Source organism: Aphelocoma coerulescens, chromosome 9 (assembly GCF_041296385.1).
Source record: "Aphelocoma coerulescens isolate FSJ_1873_10779 chromosome 9, UR_Acoe_1.0, whole genome shotgun sequence".
Taxonomy (NCBI): Eukaryota; Metazoa; Chordata; class Aves; order Passeriformes; family Corvidae; genus Aphelocoma; species Aphelocoma coerulescens.
In genome coordinates this window covers 4805397-4826223 of record NC_091023.1, presented here as the reverse complement: position 1 = coordinate 4826223, position 20827 = coordinate 4805397, and the positions used below count along the sequence as shown (strand labels likewise).

The window sequence follows — 20827 nt, the reverse complement described above, 5'->3', positions numbered from 1 at the left end:
AAACATTCATGACAATCTCTCCCAGGGATAGCTCTATCCCTCTGCACTGGGGAGCAGAAATGTGGAGCAGCATTGGAGCAGGGGCAGAGACCTCACTACAGCTCCAGAGAGCTCCAGCTGGCTGAAAGCAGGAGTGTCTCTTCAGTGTGAAATCAAAACTGCTTTAAAAGCAGCAAAATTATTTTCTTTCAGAACAAAACAGAAGCTTTGACCTCTCCCACAGCAGAGAAAACACAATAAATTTCACTTACAAACCAATTCTTTCTGTTTTCAATTATGAAAATGAAAGCACATCCCAAGACTTACCTGAGACCTGATTTCTGGATGTCAAAATCTGAGACAAGTCAAGTAAAAGAGCAGCTCCAATGCTTGACAGAAGTTAGTCAAGCCAAGGGTGGACTTGGGATTTCAGAGGCTTGGCCTCTGCCCGTGCAGCGCCGTGCCCAGGCACCGTAGGGGTGCCCAGCTCAGAGGGGGCAGCCAGCGCAGTCCTGCCCTGGGCTCACAGAGCTGCAGCCTCCAGAGCACCAGGTCCTGGGCTGGGGGGCCAGGCAGGGTGTGGCAGCCACCAAGGGTCTGAGAGAACAAGCTCAGTTTTGACAAACCTGTGCTTTATAGTTCAGATACTGTTCCATTGAACAACTCCCATCTCTGGCCCTTCCCACTCCAACATGCAGGCAGGCACTAAGTAATCACTTACAATACCAGCAGGGACAATGGGACCTCCAAAATAAACAATCTGAGTGTAGCAGTGGGCAATTCCCAGCCCAGAGCCTGCTGGCCACTGGCTGCCTTTCCAGGAGACCACAGTGATCACTGGCAGCTGCATGGTTTAAAAATTACATTTGCCCTGTTCCTGTCAATAAGATCTCCTGAACTGCTAGAAACTAGTGTTTGGGTGCCTGGATACTTCTCTCTTGAACAGATTTGCCCTTTTTAACAATTTATATCTATTTGCTTCAGAGAGAAAACAAACAGCAAATTATAATGCTGGATAATGTTTGCTAATTTCCCACACCAATGAAATACAGATTTGAATGGTGCTGGCTTCCAAACCAGTACATAAACCAGCAGCTAACTTATTTATTAGCTCTGAAAAGGAGCTGAGGATCAAAACACAATGATTATTCTCTTCATTCCCCAGGGCTGGCTGCTGTGCAGGTGCTGAAAAATATTAAACACACGCCTGAACTAGAAATGGGGATGGGATTGTGAAAGAGTGGCCTCAAACTCAGCCCTAACAGCCTAAATTTAGCCCCAAAAGTTTACACAAACAGTTTTTCAACCTCACTGCAAACCACAGCAGCTGCCTCCAATCTATCCTGCAGGAAATGATGGGGCAGAATGATTCCAGCAGAACCTCCTGGACCTGGTGCTGATGACAAGAGCAGAGACACAGAGTCCATTCTCCTATTTGGCTTCTGTTTGTCACAGAAAGTTACAAATACTTTAGATTGTCTTGCAAGGAAAACCTGAATGACATGTGACATTCCAGCTAAAAATCACTAAGCAGTGTGATTTTTGGTTCAAGAGGTGGGGAGAAGACAGGCAAAAAAAGAGTCAGATGAGGAACATGAGTCCTGACAAAACAGTGTGGCCTTGGAAGGCTGGGGCAACAACCCTGCCCAGCCCAGCAGAGCAATCCCGAGATATTCCTGCAGTGATTCTGCTGCTGGGAGAGGAAGATAAAACATTGCTGCTGGCTTAAACTGGCTGTGAGACTCCTGTCCTGGTGTGCATCCACAGGGTGAAGGAGGGGCAACCCCTGCTCCCCCCTGCAATCAACCACCTACATCATCATCTACCTCAAAATGAACCAGGATGTCAGAGGTGGCCATAATGCCTTACATTTAAAGCAGAGAACAGGCAAAATAAAACAAGAACAATGATTTTTTTACTTGAATTAAGAACAGAATAGTTCTTTGATTATTACTGGTGCTAGGGTTTCTATTTAAATGATTTCCCACAGCTCTGTTATGGGCAAGAGGCAGGAGAGAGAAGGAAAAGAATAATAATAACAAAAAAAGCCAGCACAGGCAGTCCTAGTCATTTCAAAGCACTAAGTAATCAAATGGCCATCTTTCTGAACAGGTGTGATCAGTGAAAGGAAATCAAATGTCTTTACTTTTCCTTTTTAAATTGTAGGACTTATAATTGTATCCTTTGTTGTATACAGGTGCTCCATCCCCCCTGCTTTAAATCACATATTTATGCTTCTTTCCAAAAAGCTAAAGAGACCAAGCCTTAAAATAAAAATCTGGAGAGTCCGAGTGATTCATACACAAGGTTCCACAGGCTTTGGCATGGAACATTTGCATTACAAAAAGCTATAAAAAATAAATATTTAGTTTTCTCTGAAGTACCAGAGCATCTTTATTGCAAACCTTTTTTTCAGCAGTCCTTCTATAAGTTACACATCACCTTTACCACCTTCTCCCCTTGTTAGTCTCTGGGTTGAACTAGAGGCTCAGTCAGAGAGATTTTAGTAGGAGTGAGAGAGCAGGAAGATGCCCATGCAACATCAAGAGGAAGTTTGATGCTGTATGTAAATAATGAGCTTTCTTCTCTTTTAGACTGCAGTAAAGAGAATATTACTGAATTCTGTTCCCATTTTGAATGGGTAAATGTAAGCACTATTGACTCACATCCATCCCTGCACAGGGGAGAGCACAGCCTGTGCCCACGTGATATGGATAACATTCAAATCACACAGAAGCCACAAACAGCCCTATGTGAGTTGCAATTTTGTTCAACCTTTGATTTTTAGATTTTCGGGAATGTTTCCGATTATAAACAGGCAATGTGACTGACAGCATTGCCTTGCATTGCCTTCTGAGGGAAACAGGCTGGGTAGGGGGCATGATGCTGGACTGGGGATGTGGTCTGTGACTTCTCCAGTGGGTTAATCCAGGGCTGCAGCCCTTTGCCTGAGCTGTAAATACGTGTCCCCAGCTCCCTGAATGACAGCAACTTGGTAGATAAATGATGTCTGAGGAGACAGATGCTCCTGCAGACATACCCACACAAATGAGGAGTGACACAAAACCTTGCTCTCTATGGCCCTAGCGCTCCCAAGCAGGTCTGATGGAGACTGCACGAGACCTGCAGAAGTATTTAGTCTCTGCTTTTTGTTCCCCCTTTTGTTAAAGTACAAATTAAACACCAAACCACACTTTGATGTTGAGTGTTCCGTTTGTTTAATGATCTGTGAGTTTGTTCAATCCCCCCATTTGCTGCTTGTTAACCAAGAGCAGCACTACTATTTACTTTTACAGCTGCCAGCCAAACTGGCCTTAATAACTACCTGCCGTGGGGCTGTCTCCCTGCCTGCCTCCCTCCCTCCCATTAGAGGCTGTTCCTTATCAAGAACACACTTTCATCAGCTTGGCTAAAAATAATGAACAGAGTTCACAGCCTGTTTTCTAAACGCAGACATGATTTTAGAATATATAGAATTTCCATCTGTCTGCTTTCATCTTCCTTACTTTGTACGTCCTTCACATGTTTCCTGCCAGCCTCTGGTGCCTGAAGAACACGTGTTACACCATGGATGGGAAGGACATGGAGCCCAGTCTATTCCTTAAATGACACATCCTGGTCAGAATTGATTCTGCTGACGTGCCCACTTGCCAAAGCCAGGCACCACAGCTGAGTGCTCAGTCTGAAGTACTCCCACAGTGATCCCCACACATCCAGCCAGACTGGACGGATGTTAATTAAATTTCACCACCACAAAATCCAGGGTTGAGGTATATTTTCATCATCTGACTACTTTCTGATATTAACCTTACTTAATATGAAGGTGCTTCATTGCAAGAAAAGGTGAAAAAAGACTTGAAGTCTTTCAATGTTACCAATGTTACCCTGGCTTTCAATGTTACCAACTTTTTTTGTGTTATCAGAATGATTTAAAGAAACCTAAAGAAACACACAAGGTCCCAGCTGTGCCAGCAGGTGCTATAAACACTACACAAAAGATATATTTTAAGAGCTATTGGGAGGTTTGCCATGTTCTAATCAAACTGGTTCTTTATTCCTTTAGAAAACTTCAGCTTCCCCCTATCCTCAAATTACCAAGTTGCTGCAGCAGCCTGCAGAGGCTTTTAAAATAAAATTGTACATTTGGATGGAGAAGGAGGAGATAGAGGAGGGAACTGTTTCCATGGGATAGCTTGGCCTTAAAACTTATTGAATGTTTTGGTTAGGCCAGAACATAGTTCTTTTGTTATAAAAAGCAAGGATGAAATCCTGGTTTTGTCAAGGTCGGTGAGCAGTTTGCCACTAGGATTCAGAGGGGCAGGCACTCTGTCAGTCCCTAGATCTTTTCAAAGAAATTTCTACATGAATTTTGATTGCAGAAAGAAAAACAAAAGGATGGGTGTTTTGGTGTCCACCCCCACCCCGAGGCTTTAAGACATTCCCAAGCAGTGGGAAGAAGCCTGCCCCATGCCTACAGTCTCAGCATCAATAAGAGGACAGGTTTCAGAGCTCTGTTCCCATTCACAGCCACCCTACACTGGCTTCTAGCTTGAAATGGTGCCACTAAATGACTTGGGCTTTCCCAAACTGCTGGACTTAGCAAAGTGAGCTGGAAGGCCTCCCTGACCACCCTGGCACACCACTGGCTATGCCCCATCCCTGTCCCTGCCCATCAGTTTTTGCTGAAGAGAACTTTCAGCACTGCTCACAAACACCATTACTGTAGCTCAACCTCCTTTATTTTTTTGGCTCCCTCTCCCAGGAAAGTCTTACTTGTAACACTTAAGTGTATTACTTACGAAACTAAAAAAAGCAATACTGTTTCAAATGTTGCTCGATGTTCTGCCATGTGATCCAAAGGGGCCTCCTGAAATCTGAGAGCTACAGAATCACCGAATGGGTCAGGTTGGAAGGCACCACAGTGGGTCACCTGGTCCCACCCTCCCTGCTCAAGCAGGGTCAACTATTAGAACACCTTCTCCAAAGATCTGACTTCCAACTGCCTGCAGCCATAATCCTGTCACTGCACTTTTGATAACACAGCTGCCACCACAGCTCACTGAACTCATGGCTGCAGGAATGGCAGCTCTGTGCTGGATTAAACTTTAGAGGTAACCCTTTGAGCATGAAAGCCCGTGAGGGACTGATCATGCCCACTCAGAATCCTGTTTATTTTCAGGCTATTACACTTGGACGCACTCTGTTCTGAGCTCAGGACCTGGTGTCTTTCACAAAGGCACAACTCAGAGGTAAGCCTCCTTCAGAGATACAGAAAACACAGCATCCCTCAGCAGATTGCCCCAGCCACTCACTCAAAAAACCCGTTTCTACTGGATTTTATGTGAATTTAGCTTCCAACCATTACTTTTGCTCTGCTCTCCTCTGCAAGACCAGAAGTATCATCAGCTCATGGTTTTCTCCCTTGTTTCATCATACAGTGTAATAAAGTCTGTTCTCACTGTTCTCTCTGACAAGGTATGATGGCTTCATTTAATCCCACCACATTTCAGTCTCATGTACCAATGACTCTTTTCCTAATCCACTGGCACCTTTATATGGGGTTATAATTACATCCACATAGGAAATGGTCCTGGGAAAATTATCACTGGAAAGGTCAACCTCTCCCCTTCCCTGCTGAACCATACTAGTCCAAAACTGGAAATAAAATGATTCCACACATAACTCAAAAGTGGACTTCCCTCTGAATTTCACTTGAAATTGTTAAGCATTCAGGTATTTTGTACTTGTTTTGTCTAGAAAAAAAAGGACAGGGTGTGTTTTCACCCAGATGAATATTCACTTTGTAGATTACTTGAGTTCAAAATGAGACTTAAAATAGTTCTCAGCTGTATAACCTATATAAAATTCTCCCATCTTATGCTCTAGGAAGGGAAATATCCTGCTAGAGCAGTTTTACAATTTTATTCAAAGGACTCTAAAATACATTTTTCAGCTTTCCAGAAGTACTTTTTGCTGCTGCTGCTAATGCTTTCCAAGACTCAATGCAATTACTTGTTAATAAAAACATGGTTTAATATGCTGGCAGAAAAATTGATACCACTTCCATTCTCTGCCTTAAAACAAATGAAACGTAGGAAGGAATTGAGCTGTCTCATTTCTGAAATGGGAAGCAGATATTTTTTAAAGTTCAGATCATTACCAAGTGTAATATTCACATAACAAGTTTAACTGACCTTGTGCTATTGCTTCTCTGGAGCTAACTTTGTGGGAAATGTATTACAAAACCTAAAAAGAGGAATATTGTTTCAAAATCTTCTGCCCTGCTCACCAATCAAAGTGAAAAATATCTCTAGTTGGTCATCATGCAACCAATTATTGTGGCAACAGTTAATCTGTGCCCACTGCACTGAGGCTGCGGAATCAGGAACCTTGAGCCACAGGAGCTGACTCCAGCCATTGTGCTTAACCCCTGCAGGCCCTGAACCAACTGCACTGTCCCTGTCCCACAGCAGGGATGCTGAGGGTGTGCTCCATCTTTGTGCACACCTTCTCATCTGCTTCATGCGATCGAGCAGCCTTCAAATCAGCAAAAGGTCACTCTTCCCCTGTGGCTACCAGGGAAGCAGAGCTCATCACTCTTCTTTTCTCACCTTCTTAGTCCCCAGTGCAGCAGGCCTAATGACCTTCAACAAAACCCAGTCCAGGCTGATCTGAAGCTGTTCAGTGCAGCCATTTAACTGCAGTTATTCCTTATGTCATTAAACTGAGAAAAAACTGTTTACTTTGATGCAGCACCTGACCTTCCCTTGGAATAGGGAGAACTGAGTTCAGCTTCTGCTTCTGGGAAAAGGAGGACACATGCACCAAGAAGTTCCCCAGACGCCTCCTGATTTGTGTCCTGCAGGGAGGAGAGGTGTGGCTCTCCTCAGTTATGGTAGCACTGACACAGGGAAGGAAAGAGAATGACTTTCCTAGCCCAGTGCTTGAGACTCAGGCCAGTGCTATGGGATAGGGCCACTCCATTTTAACGTTTGAGTTCTTCTACTGAGTGCAACAGTATCTACAGGTGACTGAAAATACAGCCAGGCCAGAACACCTTATGGTTTGGTCTCTGTTCATGTGAAACAGCTGTTCAGATTCAGAAGGGAGCTGACCTTGGATCTCCTGCTGAGGGGAGTGCCTGGATAAGAAGCCATCTGAAACACCATTTCTGAGCCTGATCACCCCTCCTGGGGAACAACCTATTCCACTGAGACAGATGTGGAGAAGGGCTCTCGGCATCCCATGGGCTGGGGAGAGGTGAGCTGATAGGAGAGTGTGGGAATAAAGCTCCTGCAGCCTTGCAAAGCCACAACCCAGCTTGCTGCCAGTAAATCCAAGGAGGCACTGGGAAAGAGGAAGGAAAACACAAGGGAAGGAGAAGAATCTGTGCTACAGGACAGCACTGACAGAAAACAAAAAGTGTGAATAAACCACGGATTTGTCTTTGAACCACCTCCTCTGACATCACAGAGGGAAGAGAACGGGGTGATAGCTTTGCCACTAGGGATCTATTCAGTTTTAAGATGAGGCCAGGTAAGTTTCTAGATGGGGTTGGAGGGGATGATGGAAGTAGGAGAGGGCTGGACACAATGACCCAGAAGGTGCTCTGTAGATGCCCATTTCTGGGTGCAGCACCACTGGACAGACTTGAGAGGTGTAAGCTCTGGGATAGGAGTTTGCTGCCCTACAGAGAGCTGGCTGACATTAGATTTGGACCTGGATTTAAAGAAAACCTTTCAAACTAATACCTGCAGAGCAATACCTATACACAGATTTTTAAAAGGAAAGAATTAATTTGAAATTTGGATCCCTTTTCAAGGACTATACAGATCTGTATAATAAAGAAACCAGAATCCTTGTGTTTTCTCTTCATCAATTTCCCTAAAAATTGGGACATAAATTATTCTTTTTTCTGTCTTCACAGAGTTACCAGCCCTGTGGGACAATGACTACTTCCTACTCAATCCATATAGTGGGACTCTGACCTCTCATGGGTCTGTTATCTCCCGCTGTTATTTCAGTATAAAACACATATATTTAACTATATATGCCCTAATAACTATCTCCTTTTCACAGGTACTCCTCTCATAGAGACAGAGCACTTCCAAAACAATTAAAAAGAAAATTCAGATAAATTGCCATAGAGGAAATCAAAAGGATTTTCTTCAGCAGAGGCAAGTCCCCTCATTCAGGTGCACCTCTGTGCAGTGGAAGGTTTGAAGTGATGTCAGTGCACAGCCCTGCATGAGCACCAGCTGCTGAACAGGCTTCCAGCTCATCCTCCTGCCACATTAGCCTTCAGTTAATGTCAGGAAGTGGTTTTATTTCAAGAAGTGGTCTTTAATTCAAGAGAATTCTGGCCACTGCAGCTAAAATGTTTTGTCTCATCAATATTTATTTTTTCCTCACAGTGAGCTCTGCCAGGTTTGATTTTTTTTTTTTTTTTTTTTGCTTTACCTTGTAAGATCTCAATTAGGAATGTGCAGAGTTTAAAGTAGGAATTGGAAAAACCCCTTAATATTAAGCATTTCCAGGAAATAATTTATAAAATCCTGCAGTGCTCCACATGGATGGTTCAGAAGAGAAGTAATCAACCAACTCCGTAAATGTCAAGGGGAAGATTAGCCTTTACTTCTGATGAACCCAATTCAGCAGCCACATTAAAAGGTGCCTTTACATATGGAACTAAAAGGACTATTTCCTGCTTTAACAAAGTCATTGACTTTCCTGTAGCTGCAAGTTTATCTCACTTGCAGAACCAAACCCACCTTGATCTAGGAAGTTGAAACACCTTTGAAGACCATTTAACCCCTTGCTGAAGTTGAGAGAAGAGTGTTTAGGCTGAGTATTTCAGATAAGCAATTGCAGAAAGAGGATTTTTACTTTGATTTTTGTTTGGATTACAAGGTTAGTCCACCAGCTTTGAAAAACCATCCAGAAGGAGCCTGACTCTGCACGTCACTTACCTTGGTGAGGATATTTCTTGCTATTGATATTGCTATTGATATATTCTTGATATTTCAGGAATGTGAAAGGCTAAAACAAAGCTTGGCTACCTTGGATGTTCCACACAAGTACAAACAATAAGCAAATGCAGACAATCAGAATGCTACATTTCTTGCCACTTTTGGTCAAAAGTCTCCCTAAGACCTTTACACCACCCTGTTGGGCAAAGGTTTGAGGAGCAGAAGCCCCCCCAAAGGCTCCCCTGGAGCAGTGGGCACTGAAGTACTGCCCTGGGTAAAGAGCACAGTCTGGCACAGCAGGACAGGAGCCAGGCAAGACCCACTGTGCTCCTGGAGACAGCAGCCTGCACAGTTGGCTTTGTGGGCACACAAGGCAGCTTCAAAGGCAGAACACAGCAAGAAGCAGTGTAGGCTGAGGCTGGCTACCCTGGCATGTGCCATGTGCACTGCTGAAAACAAAAAATCTCCTTTGTAGGCTGAAATACTTGATTTACCACTTCATTCAGAGACGGATTTTACGCACAGAGCAAGATTTAAAAAATATTAGAGAATTTCTCGAGAAAATACTAATCTGTTTGATTATAATTACACCTTACCTGGTGTCAGTGGGCTGATCTGCAAAGATGAGCTTGGAGCTGCAGGTGTCAACAGAGCAGCAGGGCAGTGCCCTCGCCAGCCTGGCACAGTCCTGGGGTGCCCAAGCAGAGTGGGCTGGGTGCTGGTAACAAGGGTCATCCCGGGGTCCCATGGGCATCAGACAAGTCCATAGTGATGAGGGAGGTCCAAAGTCACCTACAGCACATCAGGGCTGATCTTGCAGACAAGAAGCCACATCCAGGGCAGGCGAAGAGGATATAGAGCCTGGTGGCACAGCCAGTGTGTATCTGCAGTGTGACAGCAGGGCTGGGAAGGCAGTCAGCTGCTTTCTCTCAAGATGGTGGGTATGCCAGTGATTGCTTTATTCCAACATTCTAGTGGCATCCATGGTGGAAATTAACTCAACTATAACAGAAAGGATTGGGCGACCTGAGAAAAAAAAAACAATTGTGTAAGATTAAAATGGTTTTGCTTCTTTTTTAAAATAAATGATGTTTAAAAATGCCAGTAAATGAATATTACAGCATCTTTTTTTTTTTTTTTTTTTTTTTTTTCAGGCATGATGACACAGTGTCTCTGGCATTTACAGGAAGTAGAGACACAAGAAACAAGTTTCTGTTTCCTGTTCAGATATAAAACCAAAGGAAAGGACAAATGAAATTATGAGATTTATAAACTACTTGAGAGATACCTCCATGGTAAACTCTTGAAAATCTTTTGTAGCACAAATATTTCAACACACTCAAATAGTACTGAGCTCTTTATTTGCCCTATAAACAGTGAGACAGTAATTTCACAATCTGTCAAATGGAGAGACAAGCAAAACCAAACTGCTTGATGAACCAATACAGAAATGGACTGTGAACATCACTGATTTTTGGCCTCTTTATTCTGTCCTCAAGTGATTCAACACTGTCAGACTTTATTATGTGATCACTTACTGTGAAGCTTTTTTAAAGTAAAACATAAGAAAAGATATATTCTTCTATCTGTGGGATAGCAGAAACCTGTGCAGGATACTTGGGAAGACTAAAACTGCGGTTTGTGGAAGTTAAGGAGCACGTTAACTGGGCTCCACACACACAAAACCCTTACAGGCATCTCTAACTCCAGGGACAGGGAAGAACATGCCAGAAGTAAGCTTGGAAGCACATTCATGTGCATCTACAGCAGATCTACCGACACCAATTGCTACTTCATTTTTAAGGCATTTCTGAACTGTTCCAGTCTCTGGTTTGATAAATGCCTCTCCCTCCAGATCCTCCACCAGTATTGATCCCTGGGTGGGAAGATTGTTTCTTTGAGCAAATTAAACGTGGTACAGGCTAAGACATCATCAGTTTTCCCAAGAACTGATTAACCTTTCTATTTACAGCCATTACTGGTTTTGGAACTAGCAGTGTGAGCCCTGAAAAGTGAAGGCTGCTTTCTCCTGGCATCAAGGCTCCCACAAAAAGCTTCATTCCTTTCTTAGCATTAGGTACCATTTGCTCACAAGATGGAGGCTTATCAAAGAAGGGGTTAACTTCCCAGAACTATTTTTGCTTAAAGCAAGTCAGTCAGATGTAGAACTAACCGCTGACAGATTCTGAGTAGATTCACAATGCATGAAATTTAAATAGAGAAATTTTTCTTAAAAAAAATTCCCTTGAGTCAGGAGAGGTCGTTGTCAGAAACCATAACTAATGCAGCAAAATGGGAGAGCGTCAGAGGGAGTGAATGGTCCTTGGCAGCTGTTTAATGGTGCTCCTCTGCTGCAGCACTCAAGGCTGACCAGCACTGATTTTGCTACTGATTTATCAGTCCCTCTGCTGTGTCGTGACTCAGCCACTGAGCCCCCTTAGCCTGAGGCACAGCTAATTGTGATTCACTCACTGGCTCCCCAAAAACAGGCTGAACAGTTAAATGTTGTGAAAACATTCAGCCTTAGCATGGAAGATCCTTTGAGGTGAAGTTGCTCCTTTGCTGCCCCTCTCTTTCCCCCATTCAAAATGACAGCCACTGAGAAACAGAAGGCTAAGTGTCCTTCGGGATACCCAAATTTAAACATGGTTAAATTAACTCTGGAGTGCAGCATTTCTTTTCTCTGGACTCTGCCTTTTAATTTATATCTTCATAACCCATTCTGAATGCTTCCAGCCTGAGTGGTTTCTCAGCCAAAATCTGACGAGCAGGAGCTGATGATTTATTCTACCCATGCTGGGTCACCTGCAAGATGTGCAAGGGTTTTCCTGCTCAAGGCTTGCTCTGTTGGAATAGTTTCCACCCTGGGTTGTAACCACATTTCTTGGATTTTTTTTTTTTTTTTTTAATTCATCAGGAGGATGGCTGAACCATGAGTTCTCTGTCCCTGCCCTACTCCTGGCCATCAGGTCACAGACTCCCTTCCCAGCTTGAACAAACAGGCCCCAGTCCCAGAGGGGAAAGGACCTGTTTGAAACAGTGGCAGGAGAGGGAATAGGTGTTTTCCATCACTTTTGTCCTCTACTGCAAATTTCAGAGCTGATAAACAGGCCAATACCCCACCAAGGTGAAGGAGCTTTTAGGCTGCCTGGGGTCTGGCTGGTTTTCAGCAGCAGGAGCCTGTGCAGGCGGATCCACAGCAGGGGCATGGCCCACTTCTGCTGGACATTGTCATATCCCCACCACTGCTGTGCTGGAGGGGAGGAAGGTTTTGGTGGTGTCAGTCACTTCCAGCTCTCTGTTTGAACTTCCCCATGTGTATCCTGGGCCTCGAGGCCACTAGTAGTCAGTTTGACACCTCTCTGGATCTCTCCCTCTGTCTGGTAACCTTTACCAGCAGTTACCTCTCCAGCCTTCATGCAACAGGAAAGCTTCACCCATCTTATCTCATGAACTGACCTCCAGAGGCACTGATCAGAGCAGCTGCAGCAGGAGCCCTGATCTTGAACAGAGAAAGGGCTCTGAGTGGCACCAAACAGAATTCCAAGCCAAGGCTGGGTTGCAGCCTCCTCTGCTCCCTCACAGCCACCAGAAACACTCAGCTCAGCTGTGATCCTCCTGTGAAGGACCCGGAGTGGAGACTGTCCCACCCTCCCACTTCAATAAGGGTTTAATGCTCCCAGGACAGTGCAAACTTGCTCCATCCTCTACAGATATTAACAACCACAATAGGTAATCCTAATTGCCAAAGGATTTAGGCTGTCAGCACTTCGGGAATTAGAAGGGACTGGGTGCCAAATTCTTCAGGCTGCCTCAAGAACACGGTCAGTGTTCAAGTCATGTGCCTCACAGAGCACAGCTCAGACGTGGCAATTCCCAGAGCACATTGGCTTTTTGCGGGGCTGCCTCCCTTCAACCTTGTTCCCTGCTCCCACAGATAAACCTGGCCTGGAATACTGGGCACGTTGGCAACAAGAGGTGTTTAGGACAGCAAGCTGACTTGCTTAGTAAAAAACACAACTGAAGTTCAACTGAAGCCTTAAAGGCCTACCAGAAAACTGCCATTTCCCCCCCCATCTAATTTTTAAGAGGGAATTCCCATTAGCTACCAAAGTTTCTTTATAGCACATAGAACCTGAGGAAAAGGGGTGTTTCTGAGTTAGCACCTGGTATAAACAAAAATGAATTCAGCAAAAGTGGGCACTGAATCTGCCACTATGGGCAGAATGGAGGGAATGCAACAGAGTAAGACAACAGAAAGAGAACATAATAAGAAATGCAGATGATAAGTTTATGTTTGATGCAATGAAAAAGGAGGAGGCATGAGAGAAATCCACTGAAAGGAGGTGGTGGGATGATGAGATATCTTTGGTAGCTGCTGAAAGATGCAAACAGAGGAGAGAGAGTCGGGACAAGCAGGAACTCTAGCTTTCAGCAAGTGCTACAGAAGAAGGAAAGACATCAATAGAGAAAAAGGAGATGCAGCTGCCCTGGCATCATATTTCCTTCTCACACTGGAAGAGCAGCCTTCCTATTTATTAAGCAAACTTATATTCATAAAAATATCATAAGCCTTTCCATTTTTATTTTGCCATTTATATTTTCAAGTAATGAGATCAAAGGTTTTTTTCAAAGGCAATGAAGAAAATTATTAAAGGAATATTTAAGGACGGTGAATTAACAACAGAAGACATTTAAAAAAGCTGGCTATGGAAAACAGTCAAAGAGGAATCAGAACGGCCTTTCAGCTGAGTTTAGATTATAGCAAGCAATTTCTTATAGCTCCTTTATGCTCAACAGACTCAAAGTCTGTGAATCATGCATTTGCCAGCTCAGATCTGGGCTTTGCTCTGCAAAAGAGAACACCCATTGCCAGCGCTGCTTTCACAGGGAGTCTGGCTGTTCAGCATCTTACAGCAATCTGAGAACAGAATCATTCCCTGCATACTGGTATATCTCAGCTTTTATCACCACTACAAAAGCCTAGGAGTTTAACCACCCTTTATCGGCAAACACCAGTGTTTGAGACCAACAGCTGTACCTTAACCAACAGGCTTGGTCACTCTCATTTTTTGGCACCTTAATTCACAACTTTCCCACTAAATCCCACAGGATGAAGGTGTGTGTCAGGGCTACTCTGCTCATGACACAGGGCAGCACGAGCAGCTGCACAGGCTCTGCAGCCCCTTTAAAGTGCTGGTTTCTCAGGAGTTACACATACAAGATGTGAAAAAGCAGTGATTTAACATGTCCAAAAAGTTCTGCCAGAATTCAGGTTGAACACCTTTAAGTATCTGAATACACTAAAAACCTGCTGTAACAGCCTTGTAATTCAGGGACAATGTACCATGAACACAGTGGGTTTCATGCAAATCCTTAAAACATTACATCTCAGTTTATGCATCATTACAGACAGCTTAAAAAGGTTTTACAGAAATATATTTCAATTTTGAAGTGCTAGTAGTCAACTATTCAAAGAGTGATGAGATAGGAGAACTCTTGGCTGCTTTAGTATCATTTAGGGATGACATAAATGACACTGAATCATAGAGGGTTTCTTTGGGAAGCTAAAGAGTTGGCATTAGCAGGCTGAGGCAGAAATAATCTCTGTGGTAAATACAGGCTTTACCAACATTTACTTTATTTCTTCAGAAAGGAAGTTGTTGCTATTTCAGATTAGTCAAATCTATTTGCATTAAATGCAAAAAATTAGATTTTTGAGTGGGAAAAACCCACATGGAAAATGGGAATACTATTTTTTAAAGTATCAGATACATACAAATGAAAGGGGTAGTGCCAGCTCTGAAGGGCCCATGGAATAAAGAAGGCATTATTGAATGAGACCAAAGGTGTCCCCCAACCCAGTACCCTGGGAAAACCCTCTTTTTTCATATAATCAACCTTCATTAGCCTGAGTGCTAATGAAGCTCCCCTGCCTTAGTTATGACTGGGGGGATTCATGATATTTTATTCCCCCTGTCACTGTCACTACAACACTTGTCCACCATTGCTGGTCTAGAATATGCCTGGTCCACCACTTGCATTTCATTCATGGCTTCTGGAAAAAAAAACTGATGCAGAACTTCGGTCAGCAGAGTTATGAATATACAAAGGTAGATGGCAAGATTGAAAGCCAGTCTGAATTTATCAAAGTGGAAGGTGAAACAAAAAGACTTCCCAACAAAATGCCACTGACATTTATATTAAAGGGAGGAACAAAGCCCAGATCTGACATTTAAATATAACGCCACCTGTGTGCCACCTAAACAGCATTTTTTACAGGCAGTGGAACAGCTTCAAGGCAACTCCTGTTGTCCATTTGTTAACTGTGCAGCCTTTCATCATAAAGGATTTACTTTTTTTGCCTTTTCACATTCTTTAAAAGAGATATTGAACCGTGACTATGCAAAAGGCAAGGCAGCAAGAATTGAGTTGAAGAGATCTCAGCACAGGTAGCAGAGCATCACATTTAATTCCTTTGGTGCGTATTTTAATAACATTTACCATGATGAACTCTTAAGTCATTACAGAGTAAAATATGCAGTGCTGTGCTTTGCCATTTAACATATAATTTATCTCCTCACTGCTGTGACGAAGACATTATTACTTTTTTTAAAATAACTTCTTATCAGGCAGGTTCAGCTACATACCACTGGTTTTATTTCAAAACTCTGCACAACAGTCATAATCAGCAACTGATGCCCCATTTTTTTCTTCATTATTAGGAAAAAACCCCAGGCCACTTGTCAGAGTCACTAATCAACAGAGTTACCTGCAGGTGAAAGGAAGGGAAAGGACATCTCACTTATCACAGACTTTGTTCCCAGGCTTTTTGTCCTTGTCTGGTTAAATGCTTCACAGATCTCCGGGGTAAAGGAGAAGGAACATTTCTTTAGGTCAGAAAGACTGTTCCTCTAACAGACTATATACAAGACAAAGAACTGCACCATGTCACCTCTAAATCAGACCTATCCATTTGTAATCAAACTACAATGCATTGGCCAGGTGGATGTCTCATCTTGATCTCAAGTAACTGGGGCACTTATTTCATCTCTAAATAAATTACTAATTTCTCTCCTTGTGCAAGTGCTTTCACTTCCCTTTAATTTCCAGCTACAGGACTTTGCAGGGGAGAACAAAGAGCCCTGGGTCAGAAATATCCTAATGTGCACTTGCAGCTTTCTGCCTCCAAGCCCACTTGGCAAGGGAGAATTAGATGTCCTCCAACATCTCAATGAAAAGTTTGCTTGAAAGTCCTCTGCAGAGGATAGTGGAGGGTACTGCTTAATGTTCCTTAAACCAGTGTAATCCCAAGATCACTGTTTCTTAATATTGCTTTTAGTGTGACTCACCCAGGGTAAGCACCAAACACGGTCAAAAAAGCTCTATACCTCAGCAGGCTTTCAATCCACTTATACAGGGGGAAGCAGTGGTGGCAGCAGGAAACAATCAGACCAGAAAATGAAAGATGAGCAGGAGTCAGAGCTCATCAGCTGCTTCGACTTGAAGTATTTTGTGGGCATTTTGAGAGAGCTAAGAGTTGAAAAGCATAACAAATACAAACACAAGTTCAGAGTGGTGGTTTTACCATCATCAACATCATGTTTGTCCACAGATTGCTCCTTTACTAATTTTGATGATCATCTTTTCAACAAAGTACAGGCTGAATGACACGAGCTACACAAGCACAGTAACATCTCTTAAAACCAGTGGTAATGACCCAGGAGATTAAGTCAGGTGGGCAGTTCAGCACTGTGCTCAGAGGCAATTCATAAAAACATACCAGGCACATAAAAAATCATCAGGAAACAACAGTCAAAATGGGCACCATGCACTTCATGTAATTTCACTGCCCGGCTGCAACTCTCAATGTCTCATCACATGATGGAAAGTTTGGAAGTGCCTTGAGGACAAGCAGCCAGAGTCTAACTGCAAAGCAGAGCAGATTAGGATAACTGGGGCTAGACTAGACTAGACAGAATGGGGTTCCTCTCTACATCCTCATGAAGTTTAAGATTTCAAAATAATGAGAAAGAGCTTCTTGATTTCAGCTGCACTGTTTTTAGCCCCAGGTGGTGTAAAAGCATATAGATTTTGATAACTCAAAACAGACAATTTGTTAGATAAACTAAAAGACATCACCTTGCTCTCTACAGATAATTTGGTGAAACAGCTGAAAGGGCTCACTTTGTGCATCAGTTTTGGATTTGCAGCACAGCTGAATTACACAGCCTCAAGAACTTCATTAGTCTATTGGCTTACTCACCTCTTTATGAACTGAGCTATTAACGATCAGTTCACAGGTGAATTTGCTGAGCCAGTTACCTTGACACAATGACTCATGATGAAGATAGGAGCCCCTAGCACCCACAGTGCACAGCTGGCCCTGCCCTGGCCCTGTCCCGCAGCAGGCTCAGCCTCTCCCGGGGGGCTGCGGAGGGGAGAGCCCTCTGTGCTCTGCCCCGGCTCCCTGGGCAGGGCAGGGCAGGGCAGGGCACACACACTCATTGTTTCCTGCGGTCTCTATACACGGCGGAAAGGAGGGCACGCGTACTTCACAAACCCAGCTTTTCGCTTCTACTGCCTTTACGCAGAGCCTTCCATCTCAGTGGTACTTCTGCAGAGCAAAGAACGGCAATTCCTCCGCTCCAGCAGCCTCCCCGTGTGTGCTGCCGCTGCTGCCCCCCCCCCAACACGAGAGGAGGACAGCTCACACGCGGCTGGCGTGACCCGGGGAAGGTCGGGCGTGTGCTACAGGCACAAGGAGGAGATGAGTAAAGAGCTGGCCCGCAGCGACAGACGGGGTGTGCGGGTGCCCCGAGGCCGCGGGCACAGCGCTCCGGAGCCATCCGGGCGCTGCGAGCTGCGCTCGTTCCTCCTCCCGCTTCACGCACAGCAGGCTCTAGGCGCTCCCTGCTTTACCAGCTTTTAATCCCCGCACCTGACAGATATTTAAGAAACACAAACTTCAGTTGTATCTTCTTCTGTTGGTAACTAAGTGGTTGAAAAAAAAGTCTTCAGTATTAGCTTCCTTTTTGCACACTGGCTCTTAGCCGGGTACTTGGGAAACTGTTCTATTTGTCACAGTACAGTAACCCAGCACTTTGGGAATCATAATGGATCATTTCATAGCTTTGGTGGATAAACAGCTGTAATTTTCATTAGTCCTTCTTGAATAAGCTTTCCTAGAGTGTGAGGTTTTAACTACAAACCTTTGACTTTGTTCTGCTAACTACTAAGAGATGATGAAATGAAAGAAATTATAACAAAGCCAATCAATATATTACCCAGTATATACACACACACATTATATACAGCACAGGAAGGGCTTCATTGACAAGAGGTGCTTGTGGAATTTGGTAGCCTGTTCTACCAGCGCTCTGTGCAGGCCTGAAAAGAGAGGCCCCACCTTGTGCTTGTGGGGACAGCGCTGTGGGTCCCACCCCCAGGGGCAGCCTGCCTCTCACAAATTCATTAGGGAAAGAGCAGAACTCTCCTTCCTGTGGATGTGAGTGATGTCCAGGTGTCAAAGGTGCAGTTAAGCAAGAAATGAAGAATCCAGTACTAAGGTGCAGGAAGCAGTAAAATGCTGTTAAGCCTGTGTGCTGTGAACATGGGCAAATACACTCCTGTCAAAAACAGATGCTCTTTTTTTTCTAAAACAGTAACAACTGAGAAAAAAATTCAGTACCTCAATCACAGGAAAAATTTATAATGTCTTCATGTGCAGTTTTCCTCAATTAAAAAGAAAATTAAAGTACACAGAAGTGACATGGAAATGAAATACTGAGTGAAAAAGTGAGGAGATTATAAATTACATTCTAATATGGTTGTTTCATATCTTAACATGATTTAGTCCTGCTCTCAGGGGGCAGGTGGACCAGGCAACCTAAATTATTCCATCCCTTTCTGAACCAGTATTGACAGTTGACTTATAAACATTTTCCTTGACATCTTTTACTGACCCAGGAAACATTGATTTATGCCCATACTGTGCTGGTAAAACCTATCACCCATCTGCTGCCCCTACACAAAACCACCTTGGTGCTAGATGTAACCCAAACCCTACAAATACAGCAACAATTTAAAAAAAAAAAAAAAAAAGTTAAGTAAAGGCATTTTCTTCCCAGACACGTCTGAAAGCATAGAAAATGGATCCTTCCCCAGATGGAGCAGATTTCATCTTGAGTATTTGTTATCTGATAGAGCACTGTAATTGACAAATTATCATGGAATAATTTTTGCCACTAAATATATCTTTATAGATTTCTCAAATCTTGCTGTGTTTCTAAGGGCATTAATGCAACCTCTTAATATCTCAGCTACCTCTAAACAGACGGCAGAAGCCCTTGATTAAGTAATTAGTTATGTCAGTAGAAGAAATCATTAGCAAAATCATACCTTCCTTTGGTATGAAAGAAACAAAACCCCCAGAGAATAGATTTGTTGTACAAATTTAAAAAATCTGTTTATCATTCATCAATAATTCACCTTGACACCTTGCATGCCTCTTGTGCAGAGGGTAAATGGCTGCGAGCCCCCTGGCACAGAAAGCCCTCCAAACTGGGGAAAAGGCCCCTAAGTAGATGGCACCTCCATGCACAGACACTCTGACACTTCCCCTGCTTCTCCTGTGGGACAGGGGGCAACATGTCCCTCCCTCCCTGCACAGAGTGACAGTCCAGAAACTCTGCAAGACTGTGGGGTCGTGTTTACCTAATTAACTTGTCCTTGGCCAGAAGGGAAGATGTGGTCTGGCCTCAAAATCTGTTACAAATAAATTCTCAGCAGGGTAAAAAACCCCTGAAAATGCATTGATCTGTCAGCCCACATTCACAGACAGGGGGATCACGGATGCTTCCTTCTGCTAAGGAATTCACCAAGAGAAATATAGCTAACCCTGGTGGTTTTTTCCATTCACTTATGAAAAGCACAATAACCACATCTTAAGGGCTGAATCACTGTGAGAGCAATCTTAGAACTAAGAACATGAAAGCCAGTATTGATGAGACCAGGCTGACAGAAGAGCTATGCAGCTGCTTTTCCCGTAAACACGGGGAGCAGGAAACCTGCTCATTTCCTTCTAGGCCAGAAGAGATGCTCAGGGGATACAAATTCCACCAGTTTCAAACCAGAACCAGACCACTTTGGTTTAGAATTCCTTCTGCTTTCAGAGTGATTACTGTGGCAGTATCACATCACTTTTTATGTAATGTCAGTTTATTTCCAACCACTTTACATAATAACAGTTGATAATTCGTTGCAGATTATTTTGACTCAGTGCATACGCTCCCACACTGTGAATGTGCTCATACTGCAGAAACAGATCTTCACCTTCTCCTCTGCTTTGTGCTTTTCTTACTTAGCATTATATAGGCTACGAGTAGGTCGCTTTCTAAATGCACATCATTCAGCTCCTGGCCCTACACATGGACGAGGAATTTGTGCTTTAACATGGCTGCTTCTAAGTAAAGCTGTGCTGTGTCCAAGATCAGCTGGATCTGGTAGGTAGATGATCTGTGCTTGCCAATGCTATTTTGTAGTCTAAGAACACCTACTTAGTGTCAGAGTTGCATACAGCCAAATGATGAATGGTTTTACAAATCTGATTGTGTTCCTCACAGCACCATCAAGGAGAAAGTAATATAAGAATAGGAAAACATGCTGATGTAAACCTCACTGTGTCCCTGAAGCTGGTGGGCTGGGTAGAGGTTCTCAAACTTGTCTTTACTATTATCACCATCTGATGAGAGAGAATAGACCTCTCTCCTACTCAGCAATGAACCAGCCTGCCCTGCCCCACAGCCAGCTGAGGAAACCTCAGAGCCACTAATCAGCTGTGGTCTGGTAAACCTCTGCTGCTCACCTTGACAAAGGAA

At 43.6% G+C, this 20827-nt stretch overlaps 1 protein-coding gene across 18 annotated transcripts in view; it reads right to left on the bottom strand.

Annotated features, from left to right (window-relative positions):
• Nucleotides 1-20827, bottom strand: part of FAM168B (family with sequence similarity 168 member B) — a 528280-nt gene that overhangs the window by 112775 nt on the left and 394678 nt on the right. For 17 of the 18 annotated variants that reach the window (XM_069024330.1, XM_069024319.1, XM_069024321.1 and 14 more), the window contains one exon: nt 9545-9974. In XM_069024330.1, the coding sequence (XP_068880431.1) occupies nt 9545-9683 (139 nt within the window). In that variant the 5' untranslated portion in view covers nt 9684-9974. Of the gene's footprint in view, nt 1-9544; nt 9975-20827 lie in introns of those variants that run through there. The other variant, XM_069024339.1, reaches the window with a different exon arrangement.